The 21,017-nt window shown below is 34.1% G+C and overlaps 1 protein-coding gene across 1 annotated transcript; it reads right to left on the bottom strand.

Moving 5' to 3' along the window:
- Nucleotides 1–267: 267 nt before the first annotated feature.
- LOC135676018 (diacylglycerol kinase 4-like) lies at nucleotides 268–19,972 on the bottom strand. The gene is made up of 13 exons (XM_065186767.1): nucleotides 19,467–19,972; nucleotides 18,986–19,108; nucleotides 18,555–18,692; nucleotides 18,387–18,472; nucleotides 10,005–10,092; nucleotides 8,850–8,925; nucleotides 8,303–8,385; nucleotides 5,516–5,586; nucleotides 3,400–3,477; nucleotides 3,107–3,194; nucleotides 1,708–1,824; nucleotides 908–1,088; nucleotides 268–474 (listed from the first exon to the last, which is right to left on the bottom strand). The coding sequence occupies exons 1-12, from the start codon at nucleotides 19,956–19,958 to the stop codon at nucleotides 930–932; spliced, it is 1,599 nt and encodes a 532-aa protein (XP_065042839.1). The 5' UTR covers nucleotides 19,959–19,972; the 3' UTR covers nucleotides 268–474; nucleotides 908–929.
- Between the last annotated feature and the right edge of the window lie 1,045 nt (nucleotides 19,973–21,017).

Genomic DNA, 21,017 nt, shown 5'->3' on the forward strand with positions numbered 1-21,017 from the left:
TAAATAATTCAAATGCAAAAAACCACATTTATACAATTAACAGAGCAGCTGAAAGATTAGCATATGGCCGGAACAAGATTCGAGAAGCTCGTGATATGGCCTACACAGGAGCAGGATAGCACTGATTGTTTTACTTTGCTGTGAATGGAATTTTGAGGACAATCCTACAAAGTACAACTTCCTTCCAACCAAACATTTGATTTGGCATTCATTGATGACAACTGTTACTAAATTTCTTACAGCTTCCTTTTGGAATGGAGAATTGAAGCCCCTTTGGAATCAACATTCCAGTTTTTACACTAGCACTGAATATATTAGATTTATGAACAGAAAAAAATATAAATTACAAGCAGGCACCCACTTATTCAATCATGAGTCGGACCTGGCCGACTGAACTGCACAACTGGACACAGAGTGATCGTTCAACCAACATGCTTTCTTTTAGAAAGATGCCATTTATGTTGCTGAAGGCCCCTGAGAAGCAGAAACAATTATGCAGTAACAGTTAATAGGAATTTAATGGGTCACTCTTTTTCACTTTTTGATGAAAAAACTTCAGATAGTTGAGATAAAAGACAAGAGGATCAGGATCCAATCTTTAGTAAGTCCACAGCTAACTTTATTATGCATCTGCAAAGGTAAAGCAGAAAACATGTTTATCCACAATAACATATCGAATTTCTATATTTAGCTTCTTTTGAAGAATTCACAATGAGACAAGATTTGCACAAAAAGCAATGATCTTTCAGAATTTATTTATTGTTTTATTTATGGCACCAAACTTACAATTTGTAATATTTACTAATCTGCTCGAGCAAAGAGCAATCTGATGCTTGATAAAGTAAAAAGAAAATCTGCAATGCTTAAAAAATTTCTTTCCCAGCACTTCTTTGGTGCATTTACTTACCTGGCCCAATATATCAAAATGCTCATTCCCCATTTATAATAAGTGACCGCCAAGGCACTCTCTCTATCTCCACAAATGATGAATACTCATTGTTCAGTGGCTGTTTCCATGGTTCCCCATCCATTTGCATATATGCATCTTTCCACTCACCGCCTCTGATCTCTAATCTAATTGCTGCAGCCTGAAAAATAATAATAGATTAATTAAAGTATAATTTCTACTTAATCAAACCAAAGGTTTCTTTAGATAGTTGGAGTTGAATTACTTGTGATCATATATTAACTGCATGGACTATAAGAGTACAAACTACAAACATCAAAGTCTAAAGTGCATCTCATATAAAAGTTGATATGTCAACGGTAATTATAATATCTACAGATGTGACAAACTAAATGCAACTTTAAGACATTAATCATTTGTATATGCATAGAACATCCTCCAAAGATTTTGGTTTGCTAGATTTAGTTAATTGTGAGTTTATATTTCTCTATACAAACTCTCAGCTCATTTTTATAATAAACTAAATAAGGACAAAAAAGACTCTAAGACAGTTCTTGGTGTATTATTTTTCTTTAGAAAAGAAAGATAATTCTGGGTCTCATGTTTCATTAATAAAAATCCTATGAATGATTTTTACCGGCAGGATGAGACACATGAAGGCATATTTCAGTGAAAGAAAAATAGTCACTGAAGCAGAATGCTAGTGGATGGTTTTTCTTTTTTGCATTGTGTAATTACTTTATCAAAAAAATATAGGTGAAAATGACATGCAAGGAACAATGGCAAGATATCGTAGATACCTGTGCGATGTGCTTTGCAGATATAAGTTCAACCATAACAAGTGATGCATGCCACCCTTGCTTTAGGCCAAATATCTCGAGCAGGCCATCATCCATGTGGGCCTCAACAAAGCCTCTCTGGAAAGGAAATGCAAGAGATGGATAATACAAAATGTAGTCATAATTTCATGCGACTATGCAGAAAAATTGGAACTATAAACTCTACCTCCAAAGCCTCTAAACATAACAAAAATTACAGTAACAAAAATAAAGAATGATTGACATGAATAATGGATGACAATGAGGATAATGATAAAAATTGAGATGCATGGCTTATTAGTTGTGACAAATGACACCAAACCTGCTCATTAATTCATACAGTAATTAATTCATAAAGTGCCAAAGTGTTTGTAGATACTCCTAACTCCTAATTATGTAAAACATATAGAAGTTGATTTACCTTCCATGCAGCAAAAAAAGTACCTGTAAATTGTCTAATAGACCTATATTAAAAACAGCATAAATAGTTCCAAAAAACAAATTCTATATGTTGAACACTAGTTACAACACCACAAAAAAATTTCAACAGGAAGCAACACAAAAGTGGGATAATAGACATTTAACAGATCCTCTCGACAAGTGCCAAACTGGAAACAAGAACTGTAATTGTATATGTAAAACCAAATATAGTGAATAGATAAAAGGAGATGAATAAAGTGAGCATTTATGATCAGCCAAGCACCCAGTATTTCTCTTCCTTGCCTGGTGAAACCATTTGATTATGAAACTTAGCAAGTGGGTGCTGACAGGCTAAAGAATTATGTGCAAGTTATCCTTTCTTTCTCCAAAGATCAGGGGCATGAAATACCCCTAACATTTTCTTCAGCCATTGATGAGTAGGTACACATGATGGCATGATGGTTAAGTTCTGTTTTAGGAAAAATTTCAAATTAAATCAAACAGAAGCTGAAACCATACCAAATTGCAGGGAAAAACAGAAAAGAAAGTAAACCTTTTGTTCAGTTTCCAAAATTTTGCATTACTCAGAAAAACAATGATAATACATTATTGGAAACAACAAAGAAAGCTAGCATAGGAAAGAGGTCATAGACTTGAAAATTTTAGCAGTATGTTTTTGCATGGAAGTTCTGTTTCATCATTAATTAAGCTTATTACTGAATTGTGTGATGACAGGACAAGACATATGGAAAAGAGAATATTTGTTGTAAGATTATTTTAATAAATGATCAAGCACAAACATCAGACACACTGGAATAACTTATAAAGATACATTATTTGACAAAATCCAAGAACTTCAAAGCATTGGAACATCTAGCTATTATCTGACTTTATAAACAAAGCTCACAGAAGCAACATCAAAGATATGACGTCATTCTATGAGGCTCAAGTGTCTACTCACCTTTTCCAGATATTCTGGTTTTAGATTACCCCAAGGGTTCCTCCCACTTCCATAGCTGTGAAGATTTAAAGCAACAATGGCCCGAACACTGCATCCATTACTTAGTCTGAATTAATTTCCAACTAAGGGTAAATTGCAATGCCTTTACAGAAACATTTGTGCAGTAGATACCAAAAGAAAAGAAAAAAGAAATCATGCTACAGCCTACAAGTATGAATAAAACAGATGTATATCAATTTTTAAAGTAAACTTTGATCGATGAAAGAGATTCGGATATAAGATGAAGAACTTGCCTTGATGGAACAAGAATCTGTTCCCATTCTGAGCAGTTAACCTTTTTAATGGATAAGTGAAGAATGTTCTTGAGCCCTCTGCAAAATTTTAAGCAGAACTGAAATGGCATACAACACCAACTTTCAACATTCAATTTTAGGTTGCCTATAAAGTAAGGAAAGGAGATAACAACAGTCTGAAGGAGAAATAGAATGGTTTAGAAGCTATAAAAAAGATCTAAGTGACATTTATCTAAAGATACAGAAGGGAAAAAAAAAAGCTTTTAAGCCATCTAAATTCAAAAATACTGTTGCAAATCAGCTTGGTATACAATATACATAACCTTTATACAACTCCCCTTACTTCATAAACTCTTAATTACCTAAATAATTTGACCTGCTCTGAAAAGGAAATATAGGAAAGGACAAGTATGTGTGCAACCTAGACTAATTTGTATGATTTCCTTTCTATAAAACAGTTTTTAGTATACTTGCCAACAAGAGCACAAGGTGTTGCTTTTAGTACCATCACTCTCAGGTCACATAAAAATATAAATAACATATGGGAGCATTGAGATGTAGCATCACAGGCAACATAAGAATGGAGAAGAGGTGAGAACAAAGGAAGCTCTCCACTAAAAGGAGGATGAACAATCCATTCAAAAGGAGGATGAACAAAAAGCAATCCTTTGCAAACAAGCCTTGAATGGATGTCGAATTTGACTAGAATGTTCCTCACTCAAGGAATATAATTTTTAAAAAATGATGTTCCCTTAAACATCTTCCAACATCTGAATCTTATATTTTGTAGTTATTCTCATATACATCCACCGAAATCCACTATTAGATGGCCTCTCATGCTAAAGGATTCCAAATTACTAAAAACCACAGCGATATGACCCTTGGAGAAAAAAAATTAACTATCTAGGTAACAGTTCAGCTAATTCTCTTTCTAAACTTCAAAACAAACAACTTTACACTATGATGAAAGTTAAAAATATGGTTACTGACTTACCATCTCTAAAATCTTCAATATGCAGGGAAGACTAACATGATGTTCCTCAAGTCATTGTTGCTGTTGGTGGTATTAGCCTAAATTGCCAAAATTATGAGAATCTCATACTATCTTGCTGACAATATTTAAATATTCCTCAGAAAACTCTGTATTTGAGAGCTTTGGGGCCAGTCCAACTTAACATAAATATTGTATCAGTTAACTTATCGTGTCTGAACCCAAATGGAACCATTCACTTGGTGGTTCAGTTGAAACTGATTCAAGGCTAACTTTAAAGTGCTTGACCCAGCTCACACAGTAAATGCTAATTTTTTCAGGTAAATCAGTAAACTAATTAGGTCAAAATGTCACAAATTGTGCTTATTTTCATGATCAACACTGTATGTATTCCCTACTCACCACTTTTTGCCTACTTAAACAAGGGAAAAGCCTCTTTTTGGTTACTTGAACAAGGGAAAAGAAGCATAAAGAACAAGCAAAATACACAGATCATCCTCAGTGGAGTGAGGAGATATCCAGGGAAGCTTGGGGCAGCTGAGTGATCAAATAGTTAAGCATTTCACTGTTAATCCAAATAAGACCATAATTCATGATTGGACAACCTTGTTCTGATCTGGTATTCGTATCAACCAAATAGGAGCCCTTGAATATTTTTGAAGATTGTCAGATAAATCACCAATATCTTTTTATTCTGCTGAACTTAACCGACTTCCTACAAATCAGTTTCTGACCATTCAACCGATTAATCAGGCCAAGTCCTGCCTGTTCCAGCCAAAATGATTTCTTATTGATCTCATTAATCCTATTAGATGAGACAATTCCCAAGCAATCTAATTGATACAAGCTGATCTGATCCTAAATCCTATGAACAATCCTAAACCCAATTCCAATTATTCAAAATAAAATGTTTATGTACTTGTGTTGAATGTCAAAATATGAAGCAAAGTGGCCTGCATAGATCATACTTAAGAATGGCTGTTTTGTGACAAGTTTGCATAATACATGATGACTGTAACTAATGGTTGATATAATTCAACTTAAAGTTTCATAATAAATTATCTAGTGGAAGCAATATTTCCAAAAGAAAGCATCGTTATTGCTGGTAACAAGGCAGACACAAACCTTAAACTTGGATCACTCATGCAAGGTGTAAAAAACCATCCTTGCTTGCAGCTATATCCAGTGTAAATCAACTGTCAAACAAACATCAAAGGAAATCTAGCATGCTGAATAGTCTTATGGAAATCAAGTTAAGATGTAACTATTATAATTTAGAAATTCAAACAGAATACATAAAGAATTAGTGGCACTATAATATGCAAAAGATGGTAAACCAAAGTGTCATCACATTGGTTTTCCCATGAAAAGGATGAAGAAAGCAACTTTTGGCATTTAAGGTAAGGTTTCCACAATTCTTTAGGAAAATCTCATTTAACATTAAAATCAATACCAAACATAAAGGTAAAGCATGACTGGTCCAAAAGCGAGTTATGTGAATTCAGAAATAAAAATTACTATTAAGCTTCAGCCAAAGACCTTGTAAATTATGCAAAAAAGCTAGTTAATTTGCCAGCAGCTTTTGATAATCACTTAAAGTACTATGCTAGAGACAAGTTACATATGTCACTCACCCATTTCTTGGTACCATCACCAATACGGTCTGTATTATTTTTCTCAAAGAATGTTGAGTAACTAGACATATTTATGCAGTTTTTGCCCACAAGTCACCAAAATCGGATTGATCACTTGGGCTCCTAAATCCTAATAAAGCAAATTCTTATGGCAGAATGCATAAAACGGTCTAGCGTCTAGTAGTCATACTTCCTATGTATCTGTAATTCTTTGGTCAAGTTTTAAAGATGGTCTATGTTTCAATTATTACCCTTTCCTCACTTGGATTTTCCATAACTTCTTGGTTGTGTCTGACTATGCTAACTATATATCACAGTTAACTCACTACCATTGCCAATCTACTGAAAAGAATATGCACTTATCAATTTTGCATACTATAAATGTGATTCATTATGATTTCAATTAACATTCTTATGCTTGCCCACATGATAGTGTATTAATACATTACTAATGTGCTAAAGTATAGGCAGTCATTTCCTTATTTAAAAAAAAAGCAGCGCATAATTATCCCTTATGGTGATAACAGAGTCAGAACTATTGGCGTCCTGACAGTTTGTTGAGGCTGCAGATACTTATTTGTGTCTGCATTCTTGACATATCCTATTTTTGCACAGCAGGGTTACAAAAACTCACCAGAAGCAATGAGATGAAATGCATGTGTCCTTTGCCATTTAGCTAATAAACCTGTAGATATTGAAGTTTGGCAAGCTGTGCTACCTGATATTGTATTTGAAGCAGTTATTTGAATCCCTGATGTTGATTAGAAAGCCAGAACTAGTGCAGTCCTAACAGTTTGTTGAGGCTGCAGTTACTTATTTGTACCTGCATTTCTTACCATATCCCATTTTTGTGCAGCAGGGTCATGAAAACCCACAACAAGCAATGGGACGAATTTTATATGCCAATTGTCATTTAGCTAATAAAACCATGGATATTGAAGATTTGCAAGCAGTCTGATGCTGCATTTGAAGCAGTAGTTCAAATTCCTTATGATAAGCACCTGAAACAAGTTCTTGCTAATGGTAACATGCAAGGATTTGAATACCATATTGTACCACCCGATATCGGCGGTATGTATCGGTCTGCTAGCAAATCGGCACACAGACCACCCGCTACCAAGCGGCAATGGTCAAAATTTCGACCATTACCGATTTATATTGGTTTTCAAATGGTCAATTTGATCGTTGGAGGCATTCTAAAGGGTTTTTATGCCCTTTCCTCCCTCATCTTTCAATCCATTTCACTCTCACACTTTTTTAAACTCTTTCAAAATCATTCTTACTCACAATCTCTCTCTTATTCTCATATTTTCATTTTCCTAAACTCAACAAAACAACGATTTATGGACCAGATCAAATTTAGGAGACTAATTTGAGAAGATTAAGAGGAAGAACATTTTAATCACGACGTATGATACAGAGCAACATATCAGTAGTGAAAGTAGAAATTCGGACATTCACCAATACATGGCTCAGGAGTTGCCTCGGACACATGTGATTCACAACAATCAACCTACGTCCATCACCATATTGATTCACCAACAGCATACGGTATATCAATACACTATATCGTGGGATCAATTTCAGGATTAGGTCCGACAAACATATCATATTGATATACAGATACATAGGATCGAGAATCCCGATCCACTACCCGTGGAGACCAATCGTTCGTTTTGTTGGTAGAATCAAGTATATCTACACATGTGATTACTTAATTCACTTGAATCTTAAAGTTTAAGTTGTATACAAAATAATTTAATAATTCAAATAATTTTTCTATAAACAATTCAATATTAACGGAAGAATGATCCAGAACAGACCAAAATTGCGAACCTTGCATAAGGCTATTCCTCAAAACCCAAAAAAAATATACGGTACTATCCTTACCTAATTTATAATAGTTTTTCTAAAACTATACTAAATGCATATTTATTTCTAACTTAAAAATCCTATCATAAATTTTTTTGTTCTATTTTTCATGTATTTTCGGAGGGTTTTATGCTTAATTTAGGTGTACCGCTCGGCGCTCGGTAGCCATACCATACCATACCAAGCAAAGCTCAATACACCGGTATGATACGAGATTAAAAACCTTGGTAGTATGGGGGCAAAATTGTAAACTACAATCTTCATGACGATCACTATATTCTAAGTTATTCAGAGGTACAATTATTAGGAAGTTATGCATAAACCATGTCAATGTTGAGGTTGATCCAAAAAAATTACTATTCAAACTGTTTACATGTTAAATGGAACAGAAGTATAAAAACCATACCTTATTTGCTAATGGTCCATGTGCAAGGTATGGTTTTTCATCACGTAAATGATGGAAACTATAAGCAACTTGAGCATCCATTCCTAGAATATGAGAACAAAAGTAGTGTCTTTCAGAAAAGAAACTGATCATTACAGCACAGAAACTAAAAGATAAGGAAACATATGGTAACTTTGCAAGCAACAGTTTATTAAATACAGGAAATCATAATCTATGTAACAATGCATACATGACTACAGAAAGGAACACATATTCATACATAAGCCAGATAAAGTTAAAAATGGAAAAACAAGTTGTATATGATACTCAGCCTTCACATAAAATAAAAAAGGTATCTAGATAGTTTGGTTTTCCCAGCAAAGATGAAATATCTTGTTGAACTAGTGCCAGAACCAGAGTCTTTACTCTTTATCATCATCAAAGGATGAATTAAGTCTGGAATTATATTATGTCATGATTAACACTCAGGGAAAAGTTCAATATTTTCATTATAGGCATCACTGATAGAAGTTTATAAATGTTTACGCATGGGATAAAAAATCAATACCTATGCTAAAATAATTGTAGAAGACCCCATCAAAGCAAGAAATCATTTCAGGTAGCACCCCCTCGATATCCCCATCCTATAAGAAACAAAAGCAACACATTGTGGGACAGAAAACTTGCAGCAGAAAGAAATAACACTTAATGATGTTGTCAATTGAAGATTGATTATTTATGATGAATCAACTTTCTATGCACAAGTATTTTCATAGAAGTTGGGGAAATGAGTTCTTTTCCTACATTTGCTGGAGAGGCTAAACTTAGTTTACAATTCATCAAAAAGTTCACACAGAATAAATCAAAAGGCAAAATGCTAGGATAAGCTTGTTATGATAACGAAGATCCCATAAAGATCCAAAAAAAATCAAGCACCTCAAGAAACCCTAAAAAATTTTCTAAATTGTTGACTATCAAATTAATGAACCCCAAAGTCAATAATTCCTTCAATTGCAAAAGGAAAATGAGGGGTAAGGAAAATTTTCATTTCTGTAAATGGAGTTCAGTGTTAGCGTGTGCATGCTTTCAGATGCGTTGACTGTTATTAAGCATTAGGTAAAAGTAAAAGAATAATGGTGTTGAGCAAACAAGAAATGCAAAGCCAAAAAAAAAAAGACATCCAAGAGAGAATGAATACAAAGAGAGATCAACAGTTTTTTCAAACCCTACAAGATATTTATTTCTATCGTGTATTATTTGTCTTTGTCAAAAACGAATAAATAAGAGATGCTGATAATTGATCCTAGAAAACAGAAGATATACAAGATAAGTCCTGTAATTACAGCTCTTCTCATTCACTAGGCATGCACCTTGAAACATTGGCTAGAGGGGTCAGAAATAGAATTAGTAGAATTTTTTGCTATATGTTCAGGTCAAAGAATTAATGGAATTGGTTGTCTCTATTTTGAATTGACGCATGCAACTTGAAACATTGGCTAGAGGGGTCAGAAATAGAATTAGTAGAATTTTTTGATATATGTTCAGGTCAAAGAATTAATGGAATTGGTTGTCTCTATTTTGAATTGACGCATGCAACTTGAAACATTTGGCTACAAAGGATCACTCTTAAATATTATCACAACAAAATAAAATATTGATTAAAAAAATTAATTAAAAGAATTTGGCAAAAGCTGCAGCTAAGATTGCAGCAGAAGAAACATACTGGAAAAAAAGTGCTTTCACCCAGATGCCTGAGAGAGTGTGGCAGTTCTATCATGTCTTCTACAGGAACTGAGACAGTGATGTGCCAGCTGCATTTAGACCATTAAGATTTTGATATGCACTAAGAAGTTTAACAAAATAATATTATTAATGTTTGATACTCCAAAAGAAAGTATGTGCAAAGCTCTTATAAATATGCTTGACATTACAGAAAGAGAAACCTATAATCCTCAAAATACAAAAGCAACTCCCTTTAGATGAAGCATATTATTCAATATTGTCAACAGGTTCAGTCAAACAAAAAACACATCAACAAAAAAGTGTTGCTTTTCAACATCATGATAAAGTTGCAAGATCAGACACGTTTGTGCTGTAAGATTAAAAAAAATGGTGATGCATATTAGGATATAAATGAATTAAATTGTAGCTAAAGAATGACACTGGAACTACCCACCTCATAATTGCCAAGGCATATATTCTACATGTCCATTTAATATTTTATGGGAACCTTAGCATCACATTACAGTTGATTACCAGTGTCACGTTGAATTATTTGGCCCACAAACAGAAGAAGAACATGTCCTTCAACTTTTATATTTATTCAATGGTATGATACAAATAGGTTAGAAATTCGAACATAATCAAACTTATTTTTGTCTACATCAAAACAAGTCAACTTTTTCATGTTAATTTGTTAAGATCAAGGTTTGCCATGTCGCGGCATACTGCCCGACAGGGATTTAAATTTCGAATTGTACTGCCCAATACTAGTCCACCAGCAGATCGATACGCGAACCGCCCATTACTGGGCGGTACGTTTGATATAGCCCCGTATCGGACGATACAGGGCTGTATTGGGTGGTAAAGATCGAAATTTCGACCGTTGCCGCTTGGTACAGTCGGTAACAGTCGAAATTTTGATCGTTACCAACCTATAACTGTGTTCCAACGGTCAATTTGATCGTTGGAGCCCTTTCTCACAGGTTTTTAAACTCATCCTCCCCCCTATTTCACTCCATTTCACTCTCACACTCTCTTAAACTATCTTAAACTCATTTTTTTCTCATATTCTCTTTCTTATTCTCACATTTGCACTCTCCTAAACTCTACAAACTAACGATTTGTGAATTAAATCAAGGTTAATTTGAGAGGATTAAGAGGAAAAACTTTTTAATCAAGAGGTATGTATTCTTTTTATTTAAATAGAGAGTAATTAATTATGATTAGTGTGCTTAATATTAATTTATTCGAAATTAGACATTTAATAGGTCAAATGTTTATATTTCATGCATATTAAATATTGAAAGAAATTTATGATGGTAAAATAGGTTTAATTAGATTTTATTAAAGTTATTTAATGCTACGATTAGTGATCTTAATGATGATTTAATAGAAATTTGATCGAATTTGGGTCAATTCAATATCTTGAATACCTATTAGGGTGTTTGACATATTTATAGTATTGAAAGAGAAGTAATTAATGGGTAATTAACTATGTTAATTTTGTGATTAGTGTATTTAATAATGATTTCATCATAATTTGATCTATATTGGATCAAAATTAAATATTTAATGTTTCTTTTATATGTTTCACATATTTATGATGGTAAAATACATTTAATTAGGTTTTATTAAAGTTATTTAATGCTACGATTAGTGATTTTAATGATGATTTAATCGACAGATATGATTAAATCATCATTAAAATATACTAATTACATAATTAATGTATTTGAGCAGATACGATAGAGCCTATATGATGTAGACATAGAACGAAGCTTATTGTATTCACAATCGTCGTATTAAGGAGAATCTTATGGCCAACAATAGTACGGTGATAGTTGATCATACTTCTTCAAGCAATAGTATAATACAAAGCAGTAGATCAGTAGTGAAAGTAGAAGCTCTGACATTCACCAATACATACCTTAGGAGCCACCTCAGACACGTATGATTCATGATGATCAACCTACGATCATCACTATATTGATGCACCAATGGCATATAGTGTATCAATACACTATATCGTGGGATTAATTTCAGGATTGATTCCAACAAACATATCATATTAATATACCGATATATAGGATTGAAGACCCCGATCCACCACCCGTGGAGGCCCATCGTTCGTTTTGGTGGTAGAATTAGCAATCAGGTATATCTACATATGTGATTACTTAATTCATTTGAACCTTAAAGTTTATGTTGTAATAAAATAATCTAACAATTCAAATAATTTTTCTGTAGATAATTCAATATTAATAGAAGGATGATCCGTAACGGACTGAAGTTACGAACCTTACATAAGGCTATTCCTTAAAGCTCGAAAAAAATATGTGACACTATTCTTACCTAATTTATATTGGTTTTTCTAAACCTATACTAAATGTATATTTATTTCTAACTTAAAAACGATATCGTAACTTTTTTTTTCTATTTTTCAAGTATTTTCGGAGGATTTTACGCCTAAATTAGACGCACCACTTGGTACACCGTACCGTATCGTAACGAGCAAGGCTCGGTACACCGATACAATATAAAATTTCAATCTTTGCTGCCCGATATAAGTTGTGCATATCGGTCCAATAGGGGATTGGTACATGGACCACCCTGTACCAAGTGGTATATGCTAAATGGCCCTATATCGCTCGATAAGGGTCTGTGCTAGTTGAAACGATTGAAATCTGAGTGTTATTGACCTATACCGGTTAGTAACAATCAAATTTAAATCGCTACCGATGGATGGCTCAGATCTGACCAGTTCCAATGATTAAATCTATTTAAAAGGGTTTTTAAACCCTTCCCTCCCCCTCTCTCACCGTCTTTCACTCTCTTAAACTCTTCTACTCTCTTGGTCTCTTTATTGCTTACTTCTTTCTCTCATTTTTACATTTGCACTCTCTTAAAATTTTATAAAGCTATAATTTATGGTTTAGATCAAGCTTGGAAGGCTAATTAGAGAGGATTAACACCTAAGTTAGAGGAAAAACTCTCTAATCAAAGATATATTTTTTTTTCTCGATTTTTGATGATTTATGAGGTAATTAAGCCTATTATATATTCTCAATGTCTAACATATTATATGAAGTTTTTATGATGGTCTTTTAGAATTAATTAGGGAGTAATTAAGGTCTTTAATGTTATAATCAGTATATTTAATGTTGATTTTTTTAAAATCAGACACTTAATAGGTCAAATTATTTAATGGATTAATTTTTTGTATTTCATGCATATTAAGGTGATTTATATGTTTGTGATGGTATAATAAGTTTAATTAAAATTTTTAACACTATGATTAGTGTTTCTAATGATGATTTAATCAAAATTTAATCTATATTGGGTTAATTTGATGTCTTTAATACCTGTTAAATGTTTGACATATTTATAGTGGTGAAAAAGGACTAATTAGATATTAATTAACTACGCTAGTATTGTGATTAGTGTATTTAATGCTAATTTAATTAAAATTTAATCCACATTAGGTCAACTAAATATCTTTAATGCCTATTTGAGTGTTTGACATGTCTATAGTGGTGAAAGAGGAATAATTAGCGAATAATTAACCATATTAATGGTGTGATTAGTGTATTTAATAATGATTTCATCATAATTTGAACTAGATCAAATTTATGTATCTAATACCTTTTAATGTGTTCGACATATTTATAGTTGTAAAATAGGGCTAATTAGGGTTTAATTAAGTTTTTTTAATATTGTAATTAGTGTCTTTAATGATAAATTTATCGTTATTTGATCCTTTATTAGGTCAATTTTATGTGTTTAATAGTTATTACTTATTAGAGTGTTTGATATGTTTATTATGATAAAAGAGGGCTAATTATAGAGTAATTAGTATTTTTAATATTGTGATTAGTGTATTTAATTATGAATTCATCGTAATTTAACCTATATTGAGTCAATTCTATATATTTAATGTCAAATATGTTGATTAACATATTTATAGTGGTAAAATAGGGTTCATCTGTATCTTGTTATTCCAAATTAGGGTTAATCACAGCTTGCTTATTTGATTTAATTTTGGTAGGAATATGCAACCAAAGGAATAGACACATGATAATGCTTGAGAACATACCCAAAAGATATACGGGAACTGTCATCATTGGTAGTGCATTTATTATGACTACATCGACAAGAGTGGAAGAATCACCAGGGTGAATATGCATTTGGCCAACAGGTATCCCGATATTATAAAATGCAAGAAGGTTCCAACGGAGGTCTGTAAATCATTTCAAAACAAGTTACTACAGGCAAGGGACGATACAATTAAAAGAAGAAAGAGCTAAGGAAGAATATTATAGGGCTACTTTGATTTATGATGAATATGAGGGTCACGACGATGATATCGATCTGAGTCTTAGAGCTGGTTTTCATACATTATTGGAGTATCAGTACATGTACTAGGAAGAAATAAGGCATTGATGGCCTGACTCATAATAGGAGCATGGCGATGACAGTGGGTCTGCACCACATCGACTCTAGAGGTCAACCAGCATGAGGCAACCAACGGCCCCTCCTCGGTTGAGCTGGATTGGTAGTATAAGGCGGGATAGAATCTGTGATTTTATTAGAGGGCTTGATAGGCGGTCAGCACCAAATATTATTGATATTGATCCGCAAGCCTATCCTCCACAAACAGTGAATCAAACATGAATTGACAATGTATATACAAAAGAAAAGAAGTGGGATACTGGGAAGACAATAGCTAAATGGTTCAAATTTTATAAAATTCTAACGAACATAACTCAAGGTCAATATTATCAAAGCATTGTCTACTTTATCTAAAAGTGTAGCATGAGGTTCCAATCTCCAACACCGAAGGAGATCCACGACATGTATTTAGATGAAGAGGTGGCAGAATTGAATGATTGGATCAAATCTTTCAAGAGATAGCAGGACGAATATGAGGTGACATTGATATGCGACAACTGAACAGGGCCAATAAGAATGAGTATCATCAACAACAAATTTGTAATTTTTTATAAGTCACTTAATGCTTCCAACAAGATTTAAGATGTAAACTATATTGCAAACCTGATGGACATCGTGACAGAGGAGATTGGACCACAGTACATTGTCCAGATAGTCACCGACTATAGAGTTAATTTCAAGAAGGTCAGTTTATAATTGATGAAAAAAGAAAAATATTGTTTTAAACTCCATGTGTAGCTCATTGCATGAATCTAATATTGAAGGATCTTGGCAAGCTATCATCAATCGGCAAATATATAACTCGAATACAATCGATCACAAAATTTATATATAATTATTATTGAGTCTACTTTTTGATGCAAAAGTATACAAATGGTGAGATACTCTGACTTGGAATCACTCGGCTTGCTACAAATTTCATTGCTTTAAGGTCAATACAACAAAAGAGGCAAGGCCCCAAGACAATGGTTATCTCATAGGAATGATCCGATTCCTGGTATTCGAGATCAAGCGATAGAAAAAAGATAGAAAATACCACTCTTTCTTCTAGACTTTGAGATGTCGTGAATAAAATTATAATTGGAGTGGAACCACTTTATATTGTCTTTCAGAAGGTTGATATAGATAAGCATCCTTAAATGCTTTATCTTAAACATATGTCGATTACAACAAAAGAGGATGTCAAGAAAGCATTCACAAATAATTTTAAGACTGAGCAATACTTACATATCACTGATCGCAGGATCAAAGTTTATATGGACCAAGATATCTATAATGTCAGTAAATTCATATTTAATATAATATAATTCATAATTTTTAATATTTAATTATTTTACTAATAAAATTATTTGTCTTGCAACGTAGTATCTAAATTTCGACCATTTAATTTTGGTATAGTTTTGGAACTCGATCAAATTTATTGTCGACATTAAGAAATGTTATATATCGACTCTTGCCAAACACTACTAATGTAGTCGATGTTATTATGTAGCATCAATTATTCTAGGAAACAATCGGTTCATTCTTCGACGATGTAGTGGTATTGTGTCATTACAATATGGTTCCTAGTAAGAGAAAATTACACACATATTGATTATAAACTATATTTCATATTAATTATTTGTTATGTTAATAAAATCTTATATCTTTTTGTAGTTGAGTGGTAGCTATAATTTGAAAGGGACATACCAAATTTAAGGAAGGTTGTTGTCCGTGTACATAAACAGACGACGACATCGAGTGGTTGTGAACGTAATTGGTCAACGTTCATATTGATTCACACAAAAGTCTGCAACAGATTATCGTATAAACGATTAAAAAAACTAGTATATATCTACTACAACATGTGGCTATAGTTATGGTGTGCCGAGCTAGACAAGGAGCTAGAGAAACCAGAGATTGATCCCATCAACATTAAATACTACAACGAATATTCATAGTTGATGTTAGTGTGGGTCAAAGCAGTGGAGAACTAAGAGGATCCTCTACTTGATGAGACAGGAGATCCTCCACGTCCTTCACATTTTATCACTAAGGCAATAGAAGAAGAGGAAACACATCCCTAGCGGGGGAAGATCCCCCTCGATCAGAATGTGATGGAAGGAACCAAACAATATCGAGTCAGACTATTCGAGAAACTAGAGACACTCAACCGTCAAAGTCGTTTGCCCAATGTACAAAGGTAAAGGCAAAGGGGAAGGCAGTAGCTTTAGTTGCACTATTGGAAAGAATCAAGTAGAATAAGGAGATGCCTTCTCAATCGTATTCAGCAACCCACTCGGTTCAGAGACATGACAACATGGGTAGTAGTGCCGCGATCGATGATAGCAATGATATTGGGGATTCGATGGTCCTGTCTGCATAGTTTGATGGTCGTACGTAGACCAAGGAGCAGTATTTTATGCATGCCACTTAAAATTCAGATCATGGAGCTCGATGAGGTACTGGTCAATTTTATACATGGAAGAGAAAGGGGAAGGTAGTGGATGATTTTAAGTAGATATGATAGAGCCTACATGACATAGACATAGAGCGAAGCTCGTATTCAGAGCTAACATATTATGGAGAATCTTATGGCTATTAGAAATACGCTGATAGTTGATCATTCTTCTCCGAGTAGCAATATGATAATCAATCTTATAATACGAAGCAGCAAATCAGTGGCAAAAGTATAAGTTCTAGCATCCTCCAACCTCTATATCAATACTTGCCATAATTGTACTTGCCTCAGAAGCCGCCGCAGACACGTGTGGTTCACGACGATCAGACTACGACCATCATCATATTAATACACCAGTGGTATATAGTGTATCAGTATATTATATCATGGGATCAATTTCAGGATTAGATCCGACAAACATATCAAATTTATATATAAATACATAAGATCGATGACCCTGATCCACCGCCCGTGGAGTTTTCTCTTTATTTTTCTTGTAGTAAAATCAAGTATATCCATCAATCAATTACTTGATTTATTTAAATTCTAAAGTTTAAGTTATTTAACTCATAATCAAATAATTCAATATCAACTAAGGAATGGTTTGAAAAATACCACAAAACTACTTCTTAAAGCCCAAAAAACATATATACCATTATTCTTTCCTAATTTAGATTATTTTTACTAAATTTATATTTATTCCTAACATAAAACCTCTAATCTAACCTTTTATATTTTTTAAAAAAAATTGAAGCTATTTTTTGCTATTTTCTTGTGCCATTGATACACTCGATCGTACCGACACATGGTACATTAGTACAAGGTAATATATACTATATTGTTGATTGGTCAATACACCAATTCGGATCGATAAGACAAACCCTAGTTAAGATATCATTCATAGAATATCTAATGCTACCAAAAACAGATAAAGCTATCATATTCCTTACCTTGCTTTTGAATTCCTAAATAGTATCTAGAACATCTTTTAAAAACAAGGAACAATTCAGACTATACATATTGAGACCTATGGAAAACCTTTTTTTATGTCCCACCTTTTAGAAATTGTCAAAAACGCCATGACATTTATTAATCTAATTTTGCAGATATTAGTGAGTTGAAGGGTGCATCATGTTATATGTTTGGACAAACAATTTTCCACAGTATGATCAATACTGATCAGTTAGTTATGCTTTTAGTATATCCGTTTATGATCTTTGAATGGTTCGTAGATTGACATGACAATGGCAAATCTAGCAAATACATAAGGATCTAATAAGTCATAATATTAAGAAAACAAAGATCATCTTTGTACAATACTATGGTAGTGTTTGCTAAATGAAGGTTTAAAGAACCAAGAAGCAAGATCAAGATTCTAAAGAAGATATATAGATTTGAATAGGGAATGCATAACCATAACAATAATCCTACGTATGGATTTTTTTATCCATCATATTTAAAATGGTACAATCGCACATACGAGGAGAATTTTACCTATCAAGCCGACAAATTGGGCCAGTAATAACCTTATATAATGACCTTTTCACAGCTGACTTCCATGAAAAAGGAAATGAACCGCCCTAAGTATAAATGTTTCAAACAAGTTAGAATGTAACCTTGCATATTTTGTAGGCAAAGCGAAAAGAGAAGGTAGCTCCATACCCAACCAAAGCTCCTAGATAGATCATTTCCTGTCCCAAGTGGAATGATACCAATTGGAGGAACCGGCTCTCTGTTTTGCACATAAAGTTCTCCGAGGCTTTCCAACACCCAGCCTACTGTACCATCCCCTCCTGCAACCTACCAAGAAGAAAGATGATTCTCACGGTTACACATACTCCCACAACAACGGCATTAATTAATCCTTGTAAAGATCATTGGCATCCTAACCAAAAACACTTTCAGATGATCATGGCATGCTTCTTGCAGAATTATGTAAACTTAGCTAAAAAAAATGCAAAAACAATTGCTATACCCTAGCAAAGATAAATAAAACAAAAAATTTTGATTATCATTGTGACACACTGCAATAGACCAGCACTAAAAGAAGAAATGTAGCTTGCGTAATCCCTCATTAATTTGAAACGACATACCATGACTCTCAAATTTTCACGAGTAGCCTTTGCACAATAATCGCCTAGGTCAGCCAACCTCTCCAAGAAGGCTAAACCATACTGAACAAAATCCGAAGGCTTCGTGACCGAAAGATCAAAGACCTGCATTCACAAGTCTCTTATTACGGATTCCTAGAGTATGAACATCATAATTGCAACGGAAGCATCAGAACATTACAATTCAATAAGAAGGCCTTATGAAGAATACAATTTCTCAGTAATTAGTCAAGTAAAAGTAGCAATCACAAAAGCCCAACTCCAAATTCGTTATCCAATGGAATAAAGCTTCAACACTGGCATTCCCTCATTCGAATTCCACAATATACCTAGTGGTATCCGATCCGTGCAGAATAATTCGTATGTATTTGTTTACTGTTCATTGTTTGTAAATCTTTCAGATCATTAAAACAGGAGCGACGAATAGAAGGAAGAGAAAGATCGTTAGTCTGGATGCTCTGACCTGGTCCTCGCCGATCAACTCCTGGAGCCGGCTCTTGAGGACGGGGCCATGGCGTTTCCCGCTCCGCGAGTTGACGAACACCACCAGAGGCGCCTCCGGCGCATCCTCCTCCCCATGCCCGCCTTCCAACGCCGCCACCTCCGCGGCGCAGAGGTTCCTCGACCTGACGGCCTCCACCATGCCCGCCAATAACCGGTCCGGTATCAAGACCCGCCGCCGGAGGTCCCCTCTACCGACCCTCAGACCCGGGAGCCCGCACCCACGTATCGACTCCACGATCGAGGAACTGGATGAGGCCGTCCTCGACGGCGTCGAGGATGACGCCACCGACTCGACCTCCGCCACCAGCGCGGTATCTTCCTCGTCATCCTCCTCCTCCTCGGCAGCCCTCAGCGGCGACGCCTCCCTCAATCGATCGGCTCCTCGATCGGAGGAATTCAAGAACGAGAGACGAACTTGTTTCCAGAACGGAGCCGGTTTCATCCCCGACATTCTCGTAGCTTCCGTCTTTCGTTCCCGTCTCTCTCTCTCTCTCTCTCTCTCTCTCTCTCTGTGTCTGTGTGTATATTTGGAAGGTTTGTGGAGAGAGCGAAGACGAGCAGTTCCCGCGACGAACATAACGGAAGCGCATACGCCCTCCTAATTTGACTTAAATTACAAAGGATTGCCACGAAGTCGGAGGAGGCCATATAACGACTCTAAATCACGAGTTCTATACGGCCGAAGAAGAATTCAATCGCCCGTTGTGGCCTTCATGAAATGTCACTCGCCTTTGAATGATATCAATGATGTAAAGAAAAAAACTCCATCCAATTTTTCTTTAGGCACTATTTAAGATAAAATACTATATTCAATATTCTCAATTTTACGTATATGTGTAGTATAAGATTGGATGGAAATAATATTATGATAAAAATATTATATTCAAGGTTTATAGTAATTTTGTAGAGTCTCTATCGGTCATGGCTTAGGCTAATACTAAATTACTTTTGTATCTTAGTGTTGGTATATTCATAAGTATCAAGGTTTAAAAAAATCTTTAAAATCTAAAAAAATAAAAATAAAAAAAATTACTTAGCAAATGTCTTATACCTAATGATACATGTCGGTGTAGCATATCGATGATACAGACCACCATGTATCGAGGGTATTGCCCAATTTATCAGGATCTACTTATGTATTCAAGTTTGGTATTTTATAAATCAATAACATGTTATCTAAATCGAATGAGAATTGGATAGAGACAATGTTAAGATAAAAAAAATATATATTTAGGGTTTAAAATTTTATATATTGATTAAGGCTCAAATCGACATGGTATTGATTTATAGTAATGCATTTAGTGTAGATACGATAGTATATACATAGTCTTAAAATCATCACGAAAGAAGACTAGAAAAATATTAAAAAATGATCAACACATATCTTTTACTAGGCGATGATATTATTCTTGTTGATCCGATAAATATCATTTGTCGATGATATTATTCTTGATTAATTTGTGACGTTAGTATATAAGATGGACCTTAGTATCATAAAGTATTCATTGGA

This window comes from Musa acuminata, chromosome BXJ1-1 (genome assembly GCF_036884655.1).
Source record: "Musa acuminata AAA Group cultivar baxijiao chromosome BXJ1-1, Cavendish_Baxijiao_AAA, whole genome shotgun sequence".
Lineage (NCBI taxonomy): Eukaryota > Viridiplantae > Streptophyta > Magnoliopsida > Zingiberales > Musaceae > Musa > Musa acuminata.

Coding starts and splice junctions, on each gene's coding strand:
- LOC135676018 (XM_065186767.1), bottom strand. CDS start 19,958: ATGTCGGGGATGAAACCGGCTCCGTTCTGGAAACAAGTTCGTCTCTCG. Junction 19,109..19,466: donor AGTTGATCGGCGAGGACCAG/GTCAGAGCATCC, acceptor TTGTGAATGCAG/GTCTTTGATCTTTCGGTCAC. Junction 18,473..18,554: donor TATCTAGGAGCTTTGGTTGG/GTATGGAGCTAC, acceptor ATTTATACTTAG/GGCGGTTCATTTCCTTTTTC.